Source organism: Gymnoscopelus braueri (assembly GCF_963280865.1).
Source record: "Gymnoscopelus braueri genome assembly, chromosome: 5".
Classification (NCBI taxonomy): domain Eukaryota; kingdom Metazoa; phylum Chordata; class Actinopteri; order Myctophiformes; family Myctophidae; genus Gymnoscopelus; species Gymnoscopelus braueri.
The window spans coordinates 1,470,875-1,495,966 of NC_137606.1; the positions used below are offsets into that span (position 1 = coordinate 1,470,875).

Sequence of the window (25,092 nt, forward strand, 5' to 3'; positions counted from 1 at the left end):
GACTCAAGTCCGCTTTAGACGGCGTGCCTTTGCAAAAGCTTGAGTGTTAATTTAACTCTCAGAGTGTACAAATGTAACGTATATCCTCTGAATTACAGATGGATAAATTAACACTAGGGATTTTACAGAGTAACCATTTCATCTGTCAACATGTGACGTTACACAAATGACATCGCTTTGGTTAAGTGTGTATAAGGTGGTGAAATGTAAATATATTCAGAGAAAGCACTTCAACGGACGCGTTTTCAATTAGGTTAAAACGTGTCCGTTGCTATGTCTGGGTGAGGCAAAAATAAGTCCATGTGAAAAGGACATTCATTGGGTCCTGGATGTTTTCTCATTCTCATGAAATGTAAATGTATAAACTCATAGTGTAAAAACATGAACTCACCTTGTGACCGGAGATCTGCTGAGTCTCTCAGGTTCGTCTGTGACCCTCAAGAGGAAAACAAAAGGTGCATGTTAGAAATACATTAGCCAATCACAACATGCTACAGACCACTTCCTGTATCAATGCTCCAATCAGCAGCAAGGCCACATCAGTCAAACACTCAATCACAACACAGGACACCACAATATAAATGCAAACTTCAAACCACAGATGGATCATCACCAACCTACGCTTACTATACCGAATGGGACACGAAAACAGGACACCGGAATCACCAACAAAACAGAACAGAATGAAAGGAAAAGGTTAAACAAAAGGACGGGGTGTGAATGAAGAAAGTATGTGATGCTAGAATAGGCAGGGGTGGAGCCTAGAGGCTGTCTGAAAGCCTAGAAGCTTCCTTGCTCCAATGACAACATTCCGTAAATGAATGAACTATACAGCAACTGGAATGACATTTCTTTATTTTGTGTTTGTCACTCAAATCCTTCCATCACAACAAATATGAAGGCGTTCAAACAGTCAGCCTTGTCCTGTTTAAGACATGGGCTTTAATTTCCAATGTAGTAAAACATTAGGCAAGTACCTGCCAACCACAGTGGAGTCTAGGTGTTCTAATGTCGATTAGAATCTAACCGAACCGCGGTGCATCCGGTTTAGCCAAGCGTCTTCACGAACAGGCTCTATGCACAGCAGCCATATTGGAATGAAATTGGGCCTCTTCCTTACTACCGGTGTTACCATTGATACTAATGAAGGCTCTGTTCCATTTCGTGTAGCACAGTAGTTCTCAAAACGTTTTTATTTCAAGGACCCGCATAACTCTGAGTGTACAAATGGAACCAAATGGACCCTGACCAGAATGGAACAGAGCCTTCATTAGTGTCATTGGTAACACCTGTGAAGGAAGTAAGAAGAGGCCCAGTTCATTTCCAATATGGCTATCTTTGTCTCTGCATGTACTCCTACTGGCTGGGGCAGCGCCTGTCTGCAGGGGGTGTTGAATGCTAGGAGGACGGAGGCCACATGCTCTTGGTGGAGGCTCCTCAATGGCAGCAGAGCCAGTAGGGTACAACAGCAGTGGCAACACTACAATGTGTGAGGACGAATTCATTGGCATAAAAACTAAATTGGGAGAAACAAACAGGCAAAAAATTATTGGCTACTCTAAATTGCTAGGAAAAATAACTAATAAAATGTGATATTCTCATGGTACTGTAAAGCACTTTATTAGACCAAAGGGTCCACATATATGTTACAACTAGTAGACTACCTTTGCCAACCCACCCATGTTCTTGTCTTAGACACAATATAATGCATTACCCACAAACTACCACCAGGGGTCATTGTTACTGTGACATGTCTTTGAACCACTTTCAACCTGGTATCCCTATTTTAGGCATTTCATTATACTTTTATTTTTTTATTATAGCAGACCTACAAGCTCACAATGCATTGTATGCGACAAAGGATACAATAATGAAGAACAGTGGTTAATAAAGGCTGCTTTCCAGCCAATCTAATCTAGCAACCAATCATCCTTCTGACCTGAGGGAGATGTAAACGTTCCATTGACAGATTGTGACACATGGGGAAATGTTATTCTGGAAGCAATAAGGGATTGGCCATAGCTGAGTGAGGACGGAAGGTATACAACCAGGTCCGCCAAGTATACTGTATGTGTTGAAGTGTCCTGAAGTAAGACACTCAGCGTCTAACTGTTCCCCCCCTGAGCGGACCATCTGAACAGCCATCACATGGGTAAAGCTGAAACTGAATTAGCCTACTCCGATGGGATCAATAAAGGACAAAGGCCAATAGAGAGATATTTTAGGTGGCACACAGACAAAACTGATCAGATTTGACTCAATGGTTAAGCTACAAATCCACAAGCTCCTGTCTTTGAAAATTGAAGATCTCTTTTTATAGTTATGGTATGGGTCTTTAGTGAGGTTATGCCTTTCATCAAGGGGGGGAAATAAACTATACATATCGTTGCTGTTGGGTGTAAACCTTGTATGTCCAAAACAGTTCCTTTTTTTATTATTATTTTAAAAACATTTTAAAATAGTGAGAATAGCAGATCTACAAGTGAACTTGTAGAACGGCTATTTTCACTCCTTTTGTGTGACACGATTGTACAACGAAGTAGGGCATTAGTCTGCGAGAAAAAAACCCCATAAAATGTTGAAATACAGAGATAAGAGGTTTCTGCCCGACAGCAACGATATAGTTCCAGCTACTGATTGTACTGTCCGTGCAGTAGCCTCCATTGATCTATTAGTTTCATGAATGAATGGAGGTGTCTTTCATGTACAGTGGCCAGTAATCATTTTTGTGTTGTGACAAGTAAACTATGCATCAACAGTATGCCAGACCTTTGACCATAGCATTAGTGCATACAGTATACGCACAAATACATTACAGTCAGTAAGTATACAGTATGGACCCTTTTTGTGCTTGAGAGTACACTGACTTTATTCTGCCCCCGAGGTTTTGCTTCTTGAGAGAGCATAAAAGGACGTAAGCTTTGCGGAGAGAGAGAGCGAGAGCGAGAGAGAGAGGGAGAGGGAGCAAGAGACAGAGAGAAAGAGACTTAGAGTAAGATTGCTCTATAAGAAGCAGAGAAATCCTTGGGTTACATAACTAATCCTGATTTAACATGTCAATGATGCTTAGCGTGTCAAGTCAGGATAACTTCAGCAGACTGTGGCTCTTCCCATCAACAGACTACAGAGCTTGTGGTGAACTCTGATGGCTCGCTTGTGTGACCAGAAGGATGTGGGTCAGCCCTACTTTATGCCAAAGGTGATCTTAGGGCAATCTTAATGGAAATGCTTGGAAGCACTTTGCTCTCAGTGTCTGATATTTAAAAGGACATTAGGCGTGGAGGTATTACATTACATTAGGCGTGGAGGTATGCAGCTGAATAAGAGTAGCAAGTCATTACTTTACTTAGTCAAACAAAGCATATACACTCAGTGAATATTCCAAGTACTGTATAGAACAGTGGTACACAAATGGGGTCCAGGGACCGCCAGGGGTCCTTGAAGGGGTTTCAGTGGGTCCCCGGGAAAACAAGTTTAATATAGCAAAATCAGTTTAACCAATTCAACCCTATTACATACTTTGGTACTCACTTATTCAAAATTTGCTGACATACTTGCTCACAGCACGTCACGATGCAACGCGTTGTGAGCTTCTAGATCTGCTATTTTAGAACATTTTCTAAAAACTGAAAAATGTGGAATAATCTATACATTTTTATGCATGTGCTTATGGAGGTCCCTGGCACAGTATATTTTCAGATGGTAAATATCAATTTGGGGGTTGTTGACATGAAAATGTTTGAGAACCATTGGTATATAGAGGTTTAAACAGAGATACATTCTCTACTTCCTGATCCTCACCCCACCACCAACCCACCTATACCCCCACGCCCGTTTATGCTCTACAACTTCCCTCCCTCCATTTCCTGTCCATCCCAGGTCCTCTAGTCCTCGCACAGAGACACAGACATGCCTTGGCGAGTAGCGTTTGTTAACGGCATTGGAAAACATATGGTGTTGATTACATTGCAGTTGTGGACAGTAACTAAGTACATGTACTTAAAAAAATCTTTTTTGGATAATTTGTTTTCTGCAAGCTGATGACTTTCACTACGCTATATTTAAAAAAGAAATAGTGTACTTTTGACTACATTTCTAGGAACTACATTTTGGGACAAAACTTACAAAAAGATATTATGAATTAACCACTTAAGCCCTATTTCAAGTATAGTGAAAATTCTAAATCGACATCTGCTATTTTCACAATTTTTTAACAATTCTGAAAATGTACTTCGTAATTTGTACTTTTTAAATACTTGAGTATTTATTTTAGTATTTACTTTGTCAACCACTGATTACATGACTCATAGTGGTACAGTTGCAGTGAAGCCTCGGACTCCAGGAGGCGAGCGACACTCGACTCAGGACTGTCTCTGTATGAGGGCTGCATGAATGCCTACATGAACTTCCGTTCAATACAACCTAATGCACATGAATCCATTTAAAATCACATATTTGTACACTGTGGTCTATTGCACTCTGTTATTCAGAGTTTTAACCTTGTGCTGTTGTTCTTCACGCTAAATATATATATATATATATATATATATATATATATAGTGTGTGTGTGTGTGTGTGTGTGTGTGTGTGTGTGTGTGTGTGTGTGTGTGTGTGTGTGTGTGTGTGTGTGTGTGTGTGTGTGTGTGTGTGTCAAAGAGGCCCATTAACGTCTACATTAGCTAATGTACATTCATTCAATAAAATGTAATGCACATAAATCAATTAAAATCACATATTTTGCTTAGGCTGATGATTGTGTTCTACATTGTCCTACATCTCAGAATTACAGTCAGAGGTCTAACATCGTCCTAAATAACAAATAAAAGCAAATCCAATATCAGACAATGAACCATGCCCGCCCTTTGTTGTTCCAGAAAACCCCCCATCTGTTATTTTTCTTTTGACCAGGTAATGCTGCTGTTCCACCTACAGCCTCTAGGAGGAGATACAGCACGGAGCCTAGTCAGTCGGCTGAGACAGACAACCAATGGGAGAGACATACGGTCACGGCAGGAAGCCAATGTGGGAGGAGGGATGACGGGGCACTGGCAGTCAGTCAGGCAGACAGACAGACAGACAGACAGGCAGGCAGGCACAGACAGACAGACAAACAGACAAACAGACAGACAGAGAACAACTGACAGAGTTGACGGACAGAGTGACAGACAGAAGCAGCCAGAAAACACCGGAAAGGAAGACTTACTAACTGTTTTTGTCCCCTGAGGGAGGGTGCAGCCCGAGATGGACTTGTTTGAGCTCTGACGCTTAGAGGGGTCAAGAGTGACCCTAGGAAGAGAGAGAGGAAGAAGAGAAGGAGATGAAGATGAGAAGAATGGAAAACATACAACGATTAGCGACAACAGAGGAACGAGAGAGAGAGAGAGAGAGAGAGAGAGAGAGAGAGAGAGAGAGAGAGAGAGAGAGAGAGAGAGAGAGAGAGAGAGAGAGGTGAAAGACAGTAAGGATAGAGGAAGAAATGAACAGAATAAAGAAATGATAGAATATAGATTGAAACAAACAGATGGAAACAAGAAAAGGAAGGACAAAAGATTGGCAGGTGATCAGCAAGGAAAAGCAAAAGTGTTAAAGAAAGAAAGAAAGAAACAAACAAACATGTAAAGCGCCAATAAACAGCCCTGTTTAAGATCGTGAGAGAGATCAATGGACAGCATGCCTGAGTCCAACAGTATTTGCAAATTATTGTCGGGTGTTTGTTATAATCTGCTTGGAGTATCAGAGGGGTGGGGCAAACTGCACCAGGACGATGCAGATTGCGTCGTGTACACTGTACATTTATGAGTGCTCATTGTCTCCGCCAGGCCGAAGGCGTGACCGAGACTCTTGATATTACTCCTACAGATTTTGTCCAAACATCGCGCAAATCGGTATACATTATCTCTATAGTCATGTGATCAAGACGGATCTGTCAGCTTTTTTATATTCCATCCTGATTGGCTAAGATTGGCTTCCTAAGTTTCCAGAAGTGGCCTGTTTTGAACCAAAAAATCTCAAAATCGTGAACGCAGCGTCTGATTGCAGTGAAACCGCTCATCATATTGGTCTATGATGGTAGACCCCATCCATCTAGTACTTCAAGCAGACTAATGCGATCAACGTTAAATATTTGTACATACTATTTGACCCAGGTCTTCTAAATAAGACAGTTAGGAAGGAAAGGTGTAGTGAAGGAGGGGGTTGAAGCCTGTAAAGGTTAATAATTAGAGAAGGAAGCCTGATAGGTTAGTACAATGTTAAGGAGAGAAAGTGGTGAAGAGGCTGCAAGAATAGCTATAGGCTTTCCCTTCAACACCTTAATAATAGACCATATATCCACATACCTGTATTCTCTTACTTTGTCATTAATTTGTAAGTATGAGCAAAATGACCACTGTGTGAATATGGTCAATTGAGAAATAGAGTAGGGGTCAGCCTCCAGTTATGAGGCTGTGAATATGCTGTAGTCACTAGGCTAACCAACACCTCTCAAAAAGCTTCATTTGTTTTCATTTTACAACATCAATCTTTGACCTAACTACAACTACTAACAGTAAATTGTGTGAAATAAATTATAGGAATCATAATACGTCGGGTGGAAACACTCATATCATCTCCCTCTTTCTTTTCCCCATTCATCAATCTCTCTAGCCATCACAACCATTGCATGGGTCTCCTTTCATTGGAAATAATCTTTTAAACACAAACAATAAAGTTTAGATATGTGTGGCTGAGAAACTACATTTTTTTATACTCCCCCCACTCTCCACTCTATTTTATCTGCCTCACTATCTCCACCACGACCAAAACCACCAAATCAGAAAATGACACGTGACCAGCTAAATAAGGCAGTAGAAAACGAGGTGTCAAAACATCAGCAGCTCTGCCATCTCCTCCCTCTTCCCACCCGGCTTCTCCCCTTACCTGCGAGTCAGCTTGGAGGTGAGCTTGCTGAAGAGGTTGGTGGTGGCGCGGGTCCTGGCGTGAGGCAGCGGAACGGCGTCGTGGGACAGGGTGGGAGAGGTGGGCGGAGCGTGGGAGGAGGCGGTGGAGCGCCGGTCGCGGATCTGTCCGCCGTGGAAGGTACTCCTTACGGTGGTGCCGCGTGTGAGGCGGGAGGAAGGCGTGGAGGCGGAGGAGGACACGCCCGAGGCCCCGGCGATGCTCTGCGTAGAGGGGGAGGCTGGCGGGAGGCGGTGGGACATGGAGCTATAGGGGACGGGTGGACAGGGACAGACACACATGCATAAAGATTAAGACATAAATTCACGCAGAAAGGCAATTCAAAGTGACATATTCACATAAGGCATACAAAGGCACTTAAAGGCATAAGCATTTTTAAGACAAATAAAGGAATGAAGGATTTAAAAAGTAAAATAAATATAGGTCAAAATGCGTTCAGCAATAAACTTTTATTCATCAAAGGTTTCGTATTGTATAATAGCATTAATCCTTCTGTTTATTCACCAACATGTGGAGGAGTCTCAACTCCTGAATTATATAGAGCTCATGTGTCCAAGACACTTAACATGACAACGCAGGGGACTCCAACCCTACTCCCCAACACCGGTCAAGGGCTTGCATGTCAACGTGTCTAGACAATGCCACACAGGTATGAACCTCTTTCATTCGGTATAGGAACACACACCGCTGTGCGCACGCACACGCACACGCACACACACGCCAGTTTCCCATGTATGCAGTAGGACATAGTACTGACACATATAGGACAAGCCAAGGACAAAGGGACCTTGACATACAGTGCATTATGTGACTGTCCATGACAGTGTACATATCACTCCACATATTGACATTCAACACCCAATATTCTGCGGCTGGTAAAGCCAGGCCTGTTTGATGTGATGGATGGTTAGTGACCGACCCGCGCTGTGTCCAGAGTGCCATGGTAGAAATAAATGACTTGAAATAAACGACAAGGGCAGAGAAGGGAAGGCAAGTACAAGGGAACAAAGGAATTAGAGACGGGACAAAAGGGGAAAGAGACATTTTCCCCTTGAAAAACACAATTTAATTAAACCAGTCTGACTGTCTGAGAGGGGTCAAGAGAAAGGACATGTGTCTTTATGAACACTGACTGGAAGGAAAGAAGCAAGGAAAATATGCAGAGGGGGCATGGAGTGTGTGTGTGTGCGTGTGCGTGTGCGTGTGTGTGAGTGAGTGAGTGAGTGAGTGAGTGAGTGAGAGAGAGAGAGAGAGAGAGGAGGGAGAGATGTAATGAAAAGCAACAGCTAGTAGTGAGACAGAGGACAGCCCTCCAGACGTGACTAGCGGCTCATTTCCATTGTCGACCGAATGACCCAGAAATTGCCAGAATGTTGTCATTGTCAGAGCTCTCTGAAGCCTAAACCGTTCCTTCATACTGTGAGATTTTACCATTTACATTATCCTCCTCTCACCCAGTGATTATTGTCCTCTCACCACACACGCAGGCGCGCGCACACACACACTTTTTTGACTATATTCCAATCAAATTAAAGTTCTCATTTATCTCCTAACCTTTATGCTCACCGCTTTCTTTCCAATCAACTTCTACATCGTTTTCCACGCTTGTGAGGATTTTTGATCCAAAATACAAAACCACACACATTTGTATTACTATACAGTTACTTGTGAGGACAGCTACATTTTACAACAGTAATTTTGTAAATACCCCTTTCCCACATTTTGGTGGTGTGACAGCGCCGCACAACCAAGTGTAAATCAAGCCTAAATCTATTTTGTTTCACCATAAAACAATGTCCAGTTCTCATACTGTACTGGACTTCTGGGGTCATTTGGCCCCTCACAAGTATAGTAATACAAGTACAAACAAACACACACACACACACACACACACACACACACACACACACACACACACACACACACACACACACACAAAAGCCTCGCACCCTGCCTCCCTGGGTATCAGGCTGTCTGCGGGGGCCGGAGGCTGCTTTCCATAACGCTCTAGATAACAACACCCACACAGAGTTCAAGAGGGCCAGAGCCATTAGGTGGGTTAAGTTGGTGTGCAGCCGCTGCAGAGCAAAATCATTTAACTTCAGACGGGAACGAGCTGACTGCTGCAGAACACAGGCTCAGCACGCTGAGGAGAGGAGAGGAGATGAGGAGAGGAGATGAGGAGAGTGTGCCTTATGCTTATGATGGAATTCAGTATGTCTGTGACTGCATGAGGTCACTTACTGCAGAGATCCTCAAACTTTTTCCATGTCAAGGACCCCCTCAAAATGATATGCATTTGGCTGCGGATCAGGGCCCAGTTGAAAAGCTCAAAAAGCGTTCACGGCCCACCCATCTGATCACTGGACAAGTGGTCAGATGGGTGGGCTGTGTGCATTTTCAGAGCATGTTTATTTTAATGATCAATCAAATGGGTTCCATCAGGGATCAATACAACTAACGAAGTAAGATTAAAAAAAAAGAAATGGTAAGAGTTCCTATTTATTGGTCTCACTTTTTATTAATATATTACACTTTTTTAATATTATAATATCAATAAAATCTTGTGTTTTGCCAATTATTTGGGGGCCCCTCTTTCAATACTCTCAAATCACAATCACTGCTCTACCCCCACCTGTCACTGCTGTAGCTCTCGCCCAAGCCGGATTTATACTTGGTTGGTTTTCACAACAAAGTATATCGAGCTCTGCACTTTTATTCCTTACACCTCCCTTGCTCGCTCTCCCTGGATCTTCCCTCTACCTCGCTTGACCTTTTTCCTTTTTCTTTTTTTCAGCTCCCTATTCATCTTCTCCTGCACCCCCCTCATCCGTTTCCTGCAGTGCAGTGTGCACCCCCCCCCCCATCTCTGCAGGGACGCAAGACTGACATTCTGGCTCAACCTCCAACAGACAGAATGAATCCATTAAGACCAGGAAAGCATCCGTGTCATTTTAAGATTTCTTTGGCTATTCAAAAATAGCAGATCTACAAGCTCATAGCGCGGCACAGCTTGCAGCGTATAGTGCTGCTATTTTTTGAAAAATCTAGATTTTTTAAAAGCGAACATTTGTAACTCAAATCTTTGTTTCTGGCGGGTCCCTGGAACAAAACATTTTGAGATGGGGGTCCGCGGCCAAATATCTAAGAATGTTTTCTAAATCCTAACAGTATGTTGCTATATCAGTGGTGCGCCAACCTTTCCATGTCAAGGACCCCCAAAATGATGTGTATTTGGCCACAGACCCCCACCTCAAAATATGTTGTTCCAGGGACCCCCAGAAGCACAAATCGGAGTTAAAAATGTTCGCTTTAAATATCTCAAAGATGTGCACACATTTTCAACAGCAGATAGCAGATATACAAGCTCATGCTATGAGCTTGTAGATCTGCTATTTTTTATCTAAAAAAGGCACTGATGCGTTCCCGGATTGAATGGGTTAAAAGAGAGAGAACACAGACCAGCTGCAATGAACAACGACAGAGGCAGACAGAAGTAAACATACAGAGAGGATGAGAGATAAAGAGATGGAGATAGAGACTGAGACAAGCAGACAACAATCTGTCACAACAGTTCACACTGCCTCTCTCTCTCTCCCACCCACCCACACACACAGCCCTCTCACCTATTCTCTTTGCCGTTCTGTAGTAGTGAGTGTCGGTCTGTACTGGATCGGTCCGTGCACACATAGGTGTTCCGTCGAGTCATGGCACTGGCTGGGACGTTGTTCTGGAAGAACAAATGGAAATTGTCAGCAATTGTCAGCAATCACTTTGTTAACAGAACAACTCTTTGACTTAATTCAGTCGAACACAGATGGACAAAACCTAGCCCAAATGCAAGCTGGCCTTAATCTGGAGCAGAGTATCCATGTTTTTGCGAGGTTAACCGACAGTTTCACATAGGAGATGATATAACAAGAGGCAGTGTTTACAGTCTGTGTGTTTACCAACCTCACTAATGACACAAAGTTGTTCTGACGAAGTAAGCCCGCTCCGAGCAGGATGAAAACAAACACCACAATGATATGAAAATACCATCTGACCCCATGCGGTGTAATGTTTGCTCACATCTGCTCACCATGCGTCACATTAAAGGGGGGTAATCTGGGGTTAATCTGCCGGATGTCTTGTCTGACTCCATTTGTTGTGTAACTGCCATGTCAAAATGTTAATCTGGGGTGAGCCGTGAGCTCCATATTCACTGTCTCTTTATTCATCTGTGTATTATTAAGGCAGTGTGTGTGTGTGTGTGTGTGTGTGTGTGTGTGTGTGTGTGTGTGTGTGTGTGTGTGTGTGTGTGTGTGTGTGTGTGTGTGTGTGTGTGTGTGTGAGTACGAGGACAGAGTGAAAGTATTGTATGTGTGTGTCAGTGAGATTTTGTGTGAATGAGTTCAGTGAGTGACAGAGAGCGAGTCATTGAGAAGCATCTGATTCATTCTGTACCAATGTGAGCAGAATGTTTACTTTATGCTCTAGTCTATCCGAGTTAATTCAACCTACATGAGTTGTGCTGTGTGAAAAGGGGATGTTGAAAATGAGGATGTCTGTGGTGAGGACAGTGTTTTCAATAAGGATTGGATTTGGATACAAAAATGGAATATATCTACTTACACTTACCGCCGTCGAGTTAATTTCTTTTCGACGGTCAGGGATCTCTGATTTATTTGGATTGTGGGCGGAGCTAACCATGGGACTGGAGGGGGGCGGGATGCTACGGGAGCCAACCGCGTTGGTGCTCGCCTTTCGGATGGACATGCGTTCCTCTTTCAGCCCCGCCGCCTCACCAACTCCACTGGGACTACGCTTTGGGTGGGTCGTCCCTGGCAGCGAAGGACCACCTGAGAGGGACAGACAGAAAGAGGGAGAGCAAGAGATGTGGGGACACAGATAGAAAAGAGGGACAATAAAAAAGAGATGGTGAAAATGACAAGAAGGAAACAGAAAGAGAGATAAAAAGAAAGAGACAGCAAAAGTACAGTACTTAGCAAGTAATCTCTCAAGATTGTTTGCCGATGGGTTCCCAGATTGCGTAGTAAGAAACCTGACCTAATCAAAGTCAGTTTAAAGTTCAGCATTCACCACAAACAGACAACAGTAAGAGGCAAACTGATCTCAGAGCAGTCGACGGCATTGAATAGATAAGAGTATTTCATCGCAACGTGGGGTGTTGTGAGCTTGCAGATCTGCTATTTTCAGAGTATAATTCAGGCTTGATGCTCTTACAGAAGTCAGAGTGTCGTCTCTGGCGGTGATACGTAGAGCTGCTACGCTGCGTCTTGTGGGCGGTGGAGGAGGAGGAAGGGCCAGAGGAGGAGGAGGAAGTGGAGTGTTTGCTGGTTCCGTTGGTGATGGTGCCGGGTCGGACCCTGGCCAAACTCAGAGTGCTGCCTGACCGAGACTCTGTGCCAGTATCCGACTGAGAGAGAGAAACAGACAGAGACATTTAATACAACACTAGTCTAGTAGTCTCTCTAGTCAGACCCATCTCTTACAGAATCTTCAAATGCTACAGAGTCTAAAATTCTGCCCCGTAAAAGTTGAGAACAGAAAGGGTCATCAGCTCTTCAAAATAGAAGGGTATTCAACCAATCACAACGCGGTGTTAACAAACAAATTAACATTTCTGCTAAGCATCTAGCTAGCTAGGCTTCAACTAATTGGGTTTCCAGTCGGACTTTTACAGAGATAGGCGAAACAGGAGTGGGGGAGGTGGGACATCCGCTTAATTTTCTACTTATTTTTTTTTTAAATGCTGATGGTGTATATAATATACCAAGATCATATGCATGTTTATGCACCTGTACACAAGATGTAACAATAAAGCCCAACCTTGAACCTTGAAGTACAGATTGTTTGAAAATTTGAAAATTGCTGGACCCAACATGTCTGTCTTGAAATACTAATACAACACATACCAAGGACATTATGCTCACATACGTGTTCCAATGAAAGACTGATAGTGTTTCTAAGCTATTTCCACATCTTTCAGTAATGTCTTTCTTTTTGCTTTATGTCACCATGTTCCATTTTATTTGAAAAATCTGATGTGGCAAGTTTACAGTGTACACACAACAAAAGGTTCTCATCTAAAAGATACCTTTGTTCTCAGTGGGATTGTTTGCAAGGTTAAAGGTATTGAATCAAATCCAAATACTGTATCATTACACCAAAATAATGATTTGGCCTAATTTCATAAACGACCAATGACATAAATATATTTATTAGACACTGAGAGCAACTCATCAAACTCATTGTATTTTCAAACTTCTTTCCACACACAACTGCTAATTTATCCACACACTCTCAGAGTATAAACCGTTAGGTCCATTTGTACACTCTCAAAAGTTAATTTAACAAACGATTTTACAGTGGACAGACCAAACCAAAAAGACACACAGTGGTGAAACCTTGAGGACCAAGCCAATAAGACTGAATATCTGACCTCATTCTTGCGCCCAAGCAGCAGGTATGTGGCGGTGACCTCGTTGTATTTCTGAGTAGTCAGGGCGTCTTTGATGTCATCTCTGGTGTAGCCCATGCCAACCATGATATCTGGAGAGTGTGGAGAGACACAACAAACTTGATTAAAGATTAAAGTTTCAACATTTTACTCGTTACATCTACAAGTAGGCCTACACGAGAGTATGATTCTTTGGTTTTGTTAGAAAGTAGTAGGGTAAAGAATTATTAAATAGAAAAGTGTGCGCAGTAATCACAGCTCACTTTGAGGTTCTTTTGAAAGTGCTGTGCTTCTTTATGTATAGGTATATAATTACATATATATGTGAATGTACATTTATATGTACTTAGGTTTATCTGTACAATATAGTTTAGTAATGGAAAGAAAAGAAACAGACCATGCGCTGGAATGCTGCTATTCCAAAAGTCTGTATTTTAGTTGTAAATGATTTATAATACTGTGGGCTTTAACATGAGCTACTGAGACAACATGGGAACCTATTGCATTCTGGGAATTGCAGTGTTCCTCACCAATGCGGCTGGCATCGTCGTGGTCTTCCACAGGCTCTAAATGAGGCTTAAGGTCATCTCCGTCATGGCCTACATTTATCCACTTGTCCGTCATAATTTGCTGAAGAGAAGACACAGGATGAAGGACAGTAAGGTTTAATCAACACGTGTCCCATTAAATCCAGGCATGAAGGGGAGACGTGAGGAGACAGGTTATAGAAACATCTTTGAAAGTGTATACAGTGTATTCACAAATTCACAAATAACATATCCACTATTTTACCACTGATGCTCTTATTCATTGCCAATGACAAGCAAAGTATAAATAAAATCATCCATCCAAAATGTTTTGTATTTAAATGAATCAGTATTTAAAATTACAGATGAATTTCACATTATAGTCACTTTTCCAAAAGTGTATTTACATTCTTTACAATGAAGCCTCTCATATTTATGTACTGTATATGTAGTAAGTCCTCTTACATCCAGGGTGCAGCGTTTGGAGGGGTTGAGCACCAGGAAGCGTCGTAGGATCCCCTCACAATCTGTGGACATGTAGAAGGGCACGCGGTATTTACCTCGCAGAACACGCTCCCGCAGTTCCTAAAAAAAAAGACACATTAATAAGAAAAGGTTTTGAAAGCAGAATGACCATTCAAATTGAACCAGCTGAATCACCGAGGGGGCAGTGGATAACTTCATCTCACAATCTATCCCGCCAGTCTTCTTTACTATACATCCTCTATACCAGTGGCCTTTTCTAGATCAGGGCCCACTTGAAAATATTTAAAGCATTCGGCCCACCCACCTGACCACTTAACGCGGCAGCCTGCCGCGTTAAGTGGTCAGATGGGTGGGCCGCATGCATTTTCAGAGCACGTTTATTTTAATGATCGATCAAACGATTGTGTTCCACCGTGCATCAATGGAACTAACATAGTATATTTTAAGTAGCCTATCACTTTTTAACATTAAAAGGAATAGTTCACCCAAAAAACAACTTGTTTCCTATCAATTACACACCCATGAAGCCTTGAATTCATGGAGATTGTTTTGTTTTGGTCGCATTCCTAAGCCAATAATTAGATGACCGGCGGAAAGATGCTAAGGTCTGCGGTAGGACACAAGTCTCCTACCGGCCATCAAATGATTGGCTTAGGAATGCGACTAAAACAAAACAATCTCCATGAATTCAAGGCTTCATGGGGTGTGTAATTGATAGAAAATAAGTAATGTTTTGGGTGAACTACTCCTTTAATGTTATATTATCTTCAAAATCACAGAGTGTTGTGCCCAGTTCGCAATACCCTTGCGGTCCAACACCGGCCCACAGATTGAGAACCACCTCCTCCACCCATAACCTCGCACCCACCTTAAGGTTCTGTCCATCGAAAGGCAGCGACCCGCTGACCAGCGTGTACAGTATGACCCCCAGGCTCCAGATATCCACCTCAGGACCGTCGTACTTCTTCCCCTGGAAGAGCTCCGGGGCGGCGTAGGGAGGGGAGCCACAGAAGGTGTCCAGCTTGTTTCCCATGGTGAACTCGTTACTGAAGCCAAAGTCGGCTATCTTGATGTTGGCTTCGGCGTCAAGCAGCAAGTTCTCCGCCTGCAGAAGAAGACGCATGTCAGGCAGTTGTTGAATAATTGAGGCTGATTCTACAAATGCCTTCTAAATCAGCCCTCACAATACTAGAGGGAGCGTAAACAATGATCTGGTACCACCCAAACATAAAACAAACATGGGTACATTCTCCTTCAACAACACTGCAACCCAGGTGTGGAATGCCCCGACCCCATCCCTCAAAATGTAGATCACTGGATTTCCTTTAAAACAGCCCTGGAAATTCACCTTTCAGGAGGCCAAAGGTAGTTATCACTTCTCCTTTGGACAGGCGACCACCCCCGCCCTTTCTTTACCCCCATTCCCTCACCCCCCCCCCCATCTTTTCCTACTCTGTACATAATATAGTGTTTTATATTTGTGATGATATTGAATGTTTGGTGCTATTTTATATGTCGATACATTGAATACCTAGGACCCCAATGGAAACAAGACCGCAAGGACTTTTTGGGTGTTAAACTTTTAGACAAAGTGTTTGACTGTTGACAGTGCGGTTTTACATTTCTGTCTAATAAAATATTCAATCAATCAAAGTTCTCACACATTATAAAAATGTCAAAAAATAGCAGATGTACAAGTTTACAGTGCGGCACGAAGTGACGCGCTGCAAGCTTGTATATCTGCTATTTTTGAATAGCCAACGCTAAAATCTGAAATGACACGGATGCTTTCACGGTTTTAACGGGTTAAGAACGTGAGGTTGAAAAATAGGCACCATAGTATCAGTCACGATAACTTTGGCCACGATGCTATTCAAAACCTCCCATCCGACTTCCATTGTTAAAGGATGGGAGTGACATGTCCAAAACAAATTACAGCAGACCTATAGCAAATTCCTTTATTTCTGAGAGGTAAGCGTGGTCCATTAACACATTGAATGCCAGTCGCGTAGATCTACGCGAACCTATTTAAAGCCGCAGCGTGCCAGTCGCGTAGATCTACGCGAACCGCCGATTCCCATTGAAATTGCTCCAGGTGCACTTTCCGAATTTTTTTGATCCATTTCCGTTTCCGGTTTCCGGTCGGAAACGGAATTATTCGGGTTCCGGTTTTTTCGATCGTATCCGCTTCCTGTCTGGGATCCTGTTTAAAACTCGATTTTCTCGGTTGTTGTTTTTCTCCTCGCTGATCACTGTTTAGCGTTGATCGGCTGTATCTTCAAGATGGCGGCTCGCATTTGGAAACTGTTTTCGCAGGCCGTTTCTCACAGATCCGCTGTGTGTTTAGAACCAAATGAACGCGCACTTTTAACTTATTTAGCAAGGTCTGTGGCGACATGAAAAAAACAACAATAAAACGCTGGCACTGGTGAGTACATTATGAGATTAAACTCTGGCATGGAATGTGTTAATGTCTGCTGTCATCAATAAATGTGTTGATATTACAGCATTTGAAAGTCAAACGTAGCTGTGACTGACAGTTTAACTTCTCCATTACAATGAGTATAAAGCAAACACCAACAATTACTGACAAATGCTATTTGACCCAAGTGTGATCAGAATCCCACATTTACCTTCAAGTCTCTATGAACAATGTTCTTCTCATGACAGTAGTGGACTGCCGATACAATCTAGAAAGAATGAACCAAACAAAAACAAAATGAATGAATGATACAATCCAGTTAATTGTGTAATTATTAATGTAAATAATGAATCATTACAATAAAATAATTGATTACAGAAATTTCATTTGCAGCCAGAGTTTACGGTAAGATATCACTGCAACATAACCACACAGTCAAATATTAGTAGACACGAGCGATGATGCAGTATTGCCATTACACACTACACATCCACAGTGTTTGGTACATTGTATGTCCACAGGGGGCGCCACACTATTGCCACAGCTTCAGAGCTTTAGAACTGACCTGTCTGAACTTGGCTCTGGCCTCCTTTTCCTTCATTCTACCATGAGACACGAGGTAGTCGAACACTTCCCCTGCAAGACAGATCAAACTGGTGAGACACAAGCTCCTGCCGGGTGAAGTTGTCATATCAGCATGCTCTGGTATGAAAGCGTATGAGAGCTTGCCTTAGCCCATTCAATCCGGGAACGCTTGTCAGTGTCAATTTAGATCTCTTTGGCTATTCAAAAATAGCAGATCTACAAGCTCGTACGAGCTTGTAGATCTGCTATTTTTGAAAAAACAATCGTGAAAATGTGTGCAAATCTTTGAATATATATATATATATATATATATATATATATATATATATATATATATATATATATATATATATATATATATATATACACATTTTTAACTCAAATATTTGCTTCTGGGGGGTCCCTGGAACAACAAAAAGTTTGAGAACCACTGATTATAGCAACATACGTTTTTTCAAAAAAACTGTTACGATTTAGAAGACATTTGTAGAATCCCCAGGAGCAAAGATTTGAGTTACAAATGTTCGCTTGAAAAATATATATATTCAAAGATTTGCACAAATTTTCATGATTTTTCAAAAAAGCGAATTTTTCAAAAAAGCACGTAGCTTGTAGATATGCAATTTTTTAATAGCCAAAGAAATAAAAAAAATACAGATTATTTCTCGGTCTAAATGGGTTAAAAAAAAGGATCTGCCTGAATAAAAGCTTACGTGTGTATGCACACGTGCAGTGTGTGTGTGTGTGTGTGTCTTGATGAAAAGCCCAAATAGTGGAAAGAGAGGCTGAGGTTAAGTCTAGCAGAGGACCATGTTACCGGCTAGCTCCTCCTTATTAGGACAGGAGCAGAGACGGAGACGAGAGCTCATAGACCACAGAGCGAGACGGAATGGGGAGGGGGATTAGGGGTGAAGGGCAGACAAGAAAAATAAAGACGTAGAACGGTAAAAATAGAGGAGGTGAGGAGCATGGGAAAAGGTTAAATAATACTGAAGGGAGAGAGGGATGGAACAGCAGAGACAAGTAGAGGATCTAAGTATGGATGCCCACTTAAAATTCCTTCTGAAGACAATTTACACACTATATACCAGTGGTTCTCAAAAAGCCCCAAAATGATATGTATTTGGCTGCGGACCCCCATCTCAAAAAGTGTGTGAGTTAGAAATATATATATATATTCAAAGATTTGAGAACCACCGCTATACAGTAGTACCCAGAAAGACATTGAAGGGGGAAATTCCATGGTAAATACAAGCTCACAGATTAGCTTGTAGATCTGCTCTTTTCGTCACGCGACACCATCGTACAACGAAGTATAAATTCGTCTCATTGCAAATCTTTGGTCTGAACCATTAGACGAAAAGAGCAAGCGATGAGGATGATGATGATGATGATGATGAGGGTGGTGGTATCACTCACCTCCACTGGCGTACTCCATGACCAGGTAGAGAGTCTTTTCTGTTTCAATCACCTCAAACAGCTGGACTGTAACACAGACACAAAAGAGGATATAGTATATAGAATATAGAGGTATAGTGATGTACAGTCACACACACATACACTAACTTATATATACAGACAGCCAACAAACATGTATGCATGCACATCCCTCTACTGTAGGACTACATGTGACTACATATGCCCTACACATACAGTATACAACTTGCCTCTATGTACACACACACACACACACACACACACACACACACACACACTAGTGTAGCTCACCTATGTTGGGATGGTTTAGGCCCTTCATGATGCGTACCTCTCGAAAGAGCTGAAACCACACAAAATGAGATAGTGAATGCTAGCACTGCAACATTGTAGTAAACCACACACTCACATTGCATCTCAGAGTATATTGTTTACATCACATTGATATGTATCTATTTTTAAGGGAAGAAAAAATACAATGAATGACCAAATGCAATTTCAAAGTACATGAATTGAACCACGAATATGCCGTTTTCTAAAAGGAACACAGTCGCTACAACATCCATGCTAGACCTGGTAAGACCAAATCTCATTGAGCTCATATGAAACCAAAGGCTGTGCAAAGCGTTATGGAACAACATACATTTATGGTGCTGTGGCTGTGTGTGTGTGTGTGTGTGTGTGTGTGTGTGTGTGTGTGTGTGTGTGTGTGTGTGTGTGTGTGTGTGTGTGTGTGTGTGTGTGTGTGTGTGTGTGAGAGAGAGAACTCAATTTGTTATGAGTAATCACAGCATTTGCTCATCCATCACATCATAATGAGGATCAGCTGGCACATAGGGCTAGGCTCAATTCACCCTCTAGTCACTCAAATAAAAGAAGTAAAATATACAGTATATATAAATCTTACAATATCCTGTTTTCAAAGACCAATGTATGAGTGCAATTTCACATCTTGAACTCCGTGACCGAAATTGATTGTAACAATAACTGACCCCAGAAAACCACCAAACCCCTTGTTCCTTTCCCCTGCTGCCTTCATCCACTCCGCTCACTTCCTTCTTCCTTGTCTCCTCCCCCACCAACCGGCCCCACTGACATTTAGGGCGCATCCAATACGTTTTCATTTTAAAATGGCATTTTAAAATAAAAAGACCTCTGTTCAGCCACCCAAACAAGCGTTTTAGCACCATTTCAGAAATGATCTCTGTCCATACCAACACGGCTGAAAACTCTTATCACCTGACCATTCATGTACATTGGGCGTGTGCTTAGTTGGAGGAAATAAGAACATAAAAAAATATATTATCCATTATATAATGCAGAATTTAACCACACAACAGCTGCTAGCATAGACAACATGGTCAGCAACACGTTCAGTATCAATGTTGAATTAACCACTGTAATACAACGCTGAGGTGGCTTGTTTTCTTACGGAAAACGGTCACGTGATAGTGATGTGACCAATCAGTGAAGGCCACTCGTGAGTTGTGAAAAGACCCAATCAGGTCAATCAAGTCTCTGTTTCTGTCTGTCCAGACAACACTGCAATCCTGGAGTCAAAAACACCTGAATAATTGTAAAAGGAGAACTTTTTAGTGTGGATGTAGTCTTGCAGTATCATGTCCCCACTACCTCCAGACCCACAGCCCTGACTAGACCGAGCCTGACTGTGGGGCGTTCTCCCCCAGCCTCCCACCCCATCCATCCCATCCATCACAGAGCTCCAGACAGCTGCTCTGATAGCTTCACTCGTTAATTAGTTAATGTACTTTTATAAACTAGTAAAAAAAACAAAAAAACACAGGGAAGCCAGAGGCTAAGAGCCTCTTTAAAGGCGAATGTAATCAAAATTGACTTTGGCTGAGTTCGGAGTTAGGCCTAGTGTATGGGCTGCCAAAGTTAAGGAAAATGCAATACTGTGACAATGCTCAATTGTGTGTGTACGTTCATAGAGTGTTCAGGGAAGAAACTGTGTGTGTGGTACACAGGGAACAAGCAGTCTAGCCTGTGTGTCGCAAGGATGCAAGGAACAAGGAAGGAGTGTTTATTTACAGGAAATGAAGATAGAAATAGAAAACGAGACCGACAAGGAGAGAGACAGTGTGTGTGTGTGTGTGTGTGTGTGTGTGTGTGTGTGTGTGTGTGTGTGTGTGTGTGTGTGTGTGTGTGTGTGTGTGTGTGTGTGTGTGTGTGTGTGTATTAACTAGGGCTGTCCCCGACTAAGGATTTCTATAGTTGAATTTGACTGGCCAATAGTTGCCTATAGTCGACTAATAGTCTAGTCTTTTTTTTTCTTTTCATGTTAAAAAACTACTAGAAGGGTGAAAACATGGCAGTCTGCTCATAAGACTGGCATTATAGTACACCATGATGTAAGCAACATAGCTGCAGCCAATCAATAAATGGGTGTGTTAGTTTCAGGTGTACCAATGTGCACTGACAATACGGTTGACTACTGTCTATGCTTGCACATTGGCACACCTGAATCTAACAACAGACCCATTATTCATTTTATTCTATAAAAACTAGCTTGCCATGTTTTTAATCTGCTGTAGTTTTTAATGTGAACAGGGGGAAAATGTTCAGCCAAGGGTTTCATGCCTCTTTATAAAATAAATGAATGAATGGGAATATCAAATAAATAGAAAATGGAGAGAAGAGAGAATACAAAATAAAGTGAAAGATAGACAAGAGGAGAAAGAACACGTTGCTGTCGGGCAGAAACTCCATAATTCAGCCTTTTATGTTTTATTCATCCTACTTACAAGAGAGTGTCACACAAAAGTAGTGAAAATAGCTGATCTACAAGCTCATAACGCATCACATCTGCTATTTTCAAAACAATTAAAAAAAATGAAGGTTTTTTTGACATACAAGGTTTCCACCCGACAGCAACCAACAGAGAAGCAGGAACGTGCTGAGGTTCATTCTCCAACAACAGACCCCTGTTACCATGGGAGACACTCGCCTCCCCTCCTACCTTCACTGTCGTCTGTCACAGCATCCCACCTCTCTCCTCTCTCATCCTCCCTCTACCTCCCTCTGTGGCTCTTCTTGTTTACCCCTCACATTCAAATGTTATACTGTAGGTTCTAGAGCAGTGGTTTTCAACCCTTTTGATATCAAGGTCCATTATGTATTCGGCATTTGAGCCACGGACCACCATGTGATGAGTTTTAGCCTCTCAGACCCAAGATAACAAAATAAATATTTTGTTATCGTTGGATACGATTTTGTCCACAATTCCATGCTGTAGGTTGGTACCATAGAGAAGAGATAAACAGGCAAACGTTGATCAAAATAACAATCCTTCTACATTCTCTAATTGTGTAGATTCTTGTAAATTGAGTAATGAACAATAATTTAACTCTTGAGAGCGTAAAATGAAACCAAATGGACCCGTAATGGAACCCCCTCAAGGACCACTGGTGGTCCCTGGACCACTGGTTGAAAACCACTGTTCTAGTTGATACTTTTATCGGGTTGAATGCCCCAGGCCATCATCATCTAATTAGTTGAAATTGGTCCGGACCTGACAATGTAACTATGCATTATTTTTATATTTGACAAGAAGTAGTTAAGACTAGACTTTATATAAAAATACAACTTTTTTTATATACATTAATGGATATGGATATGCACTAAAAAGTATGTAAAACATGTTTTTCATTTTAGCTGGTCTTTATGTTCACTAAGAATTTACTTCATTACAATACAGAGTGAGAATCAAATGAATTGTCACATCACTCGACTACAGGTGTTAAAGTGGGTGAAATTATTTTTTTGAAGTTCAATTCAACATTTGCAGCTGCAGGAAGAGTTATAATATTATAACTAATAATAGTTATAATAGGGAATGACAGAATAGTTACTTCATTACTCTGTGAGCGTGTCTTTAAATGCCCTGCTCAGTGCTCACACGAGACTATGTTTACCAAGAATTTACTTCCTCATGCTGAAGTAACAGCAATGTAATGGTGACATAACTTTCACAGTATCCTGAGGCACTGCGTTTCTGTGTGTTATTATATGTTTATGCGTTTTCGCATGTGTGGGTGTGTGTGTTTGTGTGTCTTTTCATAGACGTCACAGGACAGATTCCAGGTTTTCACTAGGCTGTGCGGCAAAGACCAGTTTAGCCGCGCTGCACAAAAGCACATGTTAACGCACGCACACGCACACACACACACACACACACACACGCCGGAATGTAGCATGACTGAGTGACTTGCAGTTGGGACTTTTTTTAATTATACAACACACTGGTATTCAAACAGGTTTTCCACACTCACATATCAAAACAGATGAAGCCAGATATATCACATAATATACTGTATGTTTCTGTTTGTTTGATGTATCATTTTATCGACCTTAGTTAATCACTGTAGCTAGGATCTACCGTGGCGTGATTTAGGACTATAAAGAAACACAAGATCGTGGAGTCTTGGTCAAATTGTTACTTCAAGAGAAACACTTAAAAGTGTAAATCTTTCAGTATCTCACAATTAGATTTTTGGGGTCACAATTAAATTCTCATAACTCGGTTCAAAACGATTCCTGTTTCAAAATCTATTCTTGACTCAGGATTTAGGTGGATTCTGGATCTACTCCTGTCCACTGTGCACTAAGAAAGGCAGTCTGGCAAATGAGGACATGAAAGCAGAATAAAGTGTGTGTGAGATTATGTAGTTTTAATATTTGAAAAAGTTGTATCTACTGATTGCAATAATGTAAACACACAAAGGCAAACCTAAGATAAATATAAAGTCTATTCATGCGAAACTTGCACAAATAAACGTTTTTGTATTGCTCAATACTCAGTGACTGAGAGAATAGCAAGTTAAACAAAAAGAAACAATGGGAATTCTCAGGCTAGTTGCGAGAAAGTTTTACTATATATATATATTTTTTTTAACTGATTTCTGGAAGGTGTGAGTCGATAGAGAATCATAGAAGATAAGAATTGTGATTCTTACTGTACATAAATCGATTTCCCCTCACCCCTACACCGGATATTCTGCTGCCACTGAAGAAAGCTATTCTTAGACCCCTTTTCAATCCCCTCTCTGCTTTGTATGATCCAATTCCCAGTGGGAATGGTCATATAATGTGCTGACACACACATACTGTACACAAACACACACGCATCATTGGTAAACATTTATGAACATACACAAATGTAAAACATGCAAACGTGCACTCATGGACACATATGTAACACTCTGCACACATGAACAACATGCACACACACACACGTCCCAGGGGAGTGTGTAATTGAATTGAAAGCAGGGTGCATCAGCTGTTCACCTGAGCTTTAAAGAGAATAATCACATAAGCCTCTCCTCCCCCTCTCTCCTTTACACTCTTTCACCCCATCTTTCTCCGCTACACACTCATTTCCTCTCTTTCTCTTCTCTGCCACCTCTTCTCTACCTTCCCCACCTCTCTGCTTTCTCTATTAGATTAGATTCATTCATTTCATCTCACTCGCATTTCACGTTTTCTTCCACACTCTTGGTCTATGTACAGTACTGAATCATACTGTACATGTAGTCAAATTCAGTTCATGACTATTGAAATGGTTATCAGTATTTGCTGTGCTGTATATTTTGATTTGTGCATGTACCAAAAACACATTTAGTTTGTTATGTATATCTATTGACTATCTCTCCACTTCTACCCACCTAGCATCTTCTAATCTTTCATCACACTTTCTCCCTAAATCCTGTTAAGTAATTTTTTATAAGGGATTTCTTCTTGTTTTCATATATTGGAGAGGATGGTGTGCAACAAACAGTCTGAATATAAGCCTGGGGTCACCCAAACTCCACCCAGTATTAAGGAACAGCAAAATGGCCGCTGAATATGGTAAACGTCTGGTGCGTCGTTTGCCATTTCTCTTCATTCGTTTGTACACAGCAAAATAAGAGAAATAAAGATGTGCCCTTTTAAAACACTCATATTGTTCTGTTCACTCTCCTTCTAAATCACTTTCCAGTTGTCTCCCGTGGTGATAGCCTCGTGTCACAGTTGCCATGCCAACCAGGGGACTAATCCCTGTAACAGGCTCTGCTGCACCCCAGGTGGTTGTGGCAAGTTATATAACCGATGTTGCCAGATTTTGCGAGAGAAATAAGCAACCAGGTCTATGAAAACAAGCCCAAGAGAAGCGACTACGCTATCTACAAGCTCAGAAATATTAAGAGCATCTGCGAAAT

The 25,092-nt window shown here is 41.7% G+C and overlaps 1 protein-coding gene across 3 annotated transcripts in view; it reads right to left on the reverse strand.

Annotated features, from left to right (window-relative positions):
- The window catches only part of mark4b (MAP/microtubule affinity-regulating kinase 4b), a 66,443-nt gene that overhangs the window by 6,044 nt on the left and 35,307 nt on the right, over positions 1-25,092 (reverse strand). Inside the window, exons 4-16 of one of the 3 annotated variants that reach the window (XM_080429008.1) lie at positions 19,169-19,217; positions 18,860-18,925; positions 17,421-17,491; positions 17,067-17,123; positions 15,302-15,538; positions 14,413-14,532; positions 13,951-14,050; positions 13,403-13,512; positions 12,184-12,376; positions 11,578-11,798; positions 10,584-10,687; positions 6,919-7,203; positions 392-436 (exon numbers count right to left, since the gene is read on the reverse strand). In XM_080429008.1, coding sequence (XP_080285134.1) covers positions 392-436; positions 6,919-7,203; positions 10,584-10,687; positions 11,578-11,798; positions 12,184-12,376; positions 13,403-13,512; positions 13,951-14,050; positions 14,413-14,532; positions 15,302-15,538; positions 17,067-17,123; positions 17,421-17,491; positions 18,860-18,925; positions 19,169-19,217 — 1,658 coding nt within the window. Of the gene's footprint in view, positions 1-391; positions 437-6,918; positions 7,204-10,583; positions 10,688-11,571; positions 11,799-12,183; positions 12,377-13,402; positions 13,513-13,950; positions 14,051-14,412; positions 14,533-15,301; positions 15,539-17,066; positions 17,124-17,420; positions 17,492-18,859; positions 18,926-19,168; positions 19,218-25,092 lie in introns of all 3 variants that reach the window. The other 2 variants (XM_080429007.1, XM_080429009.1) reach the window with 2 other exon arrangements.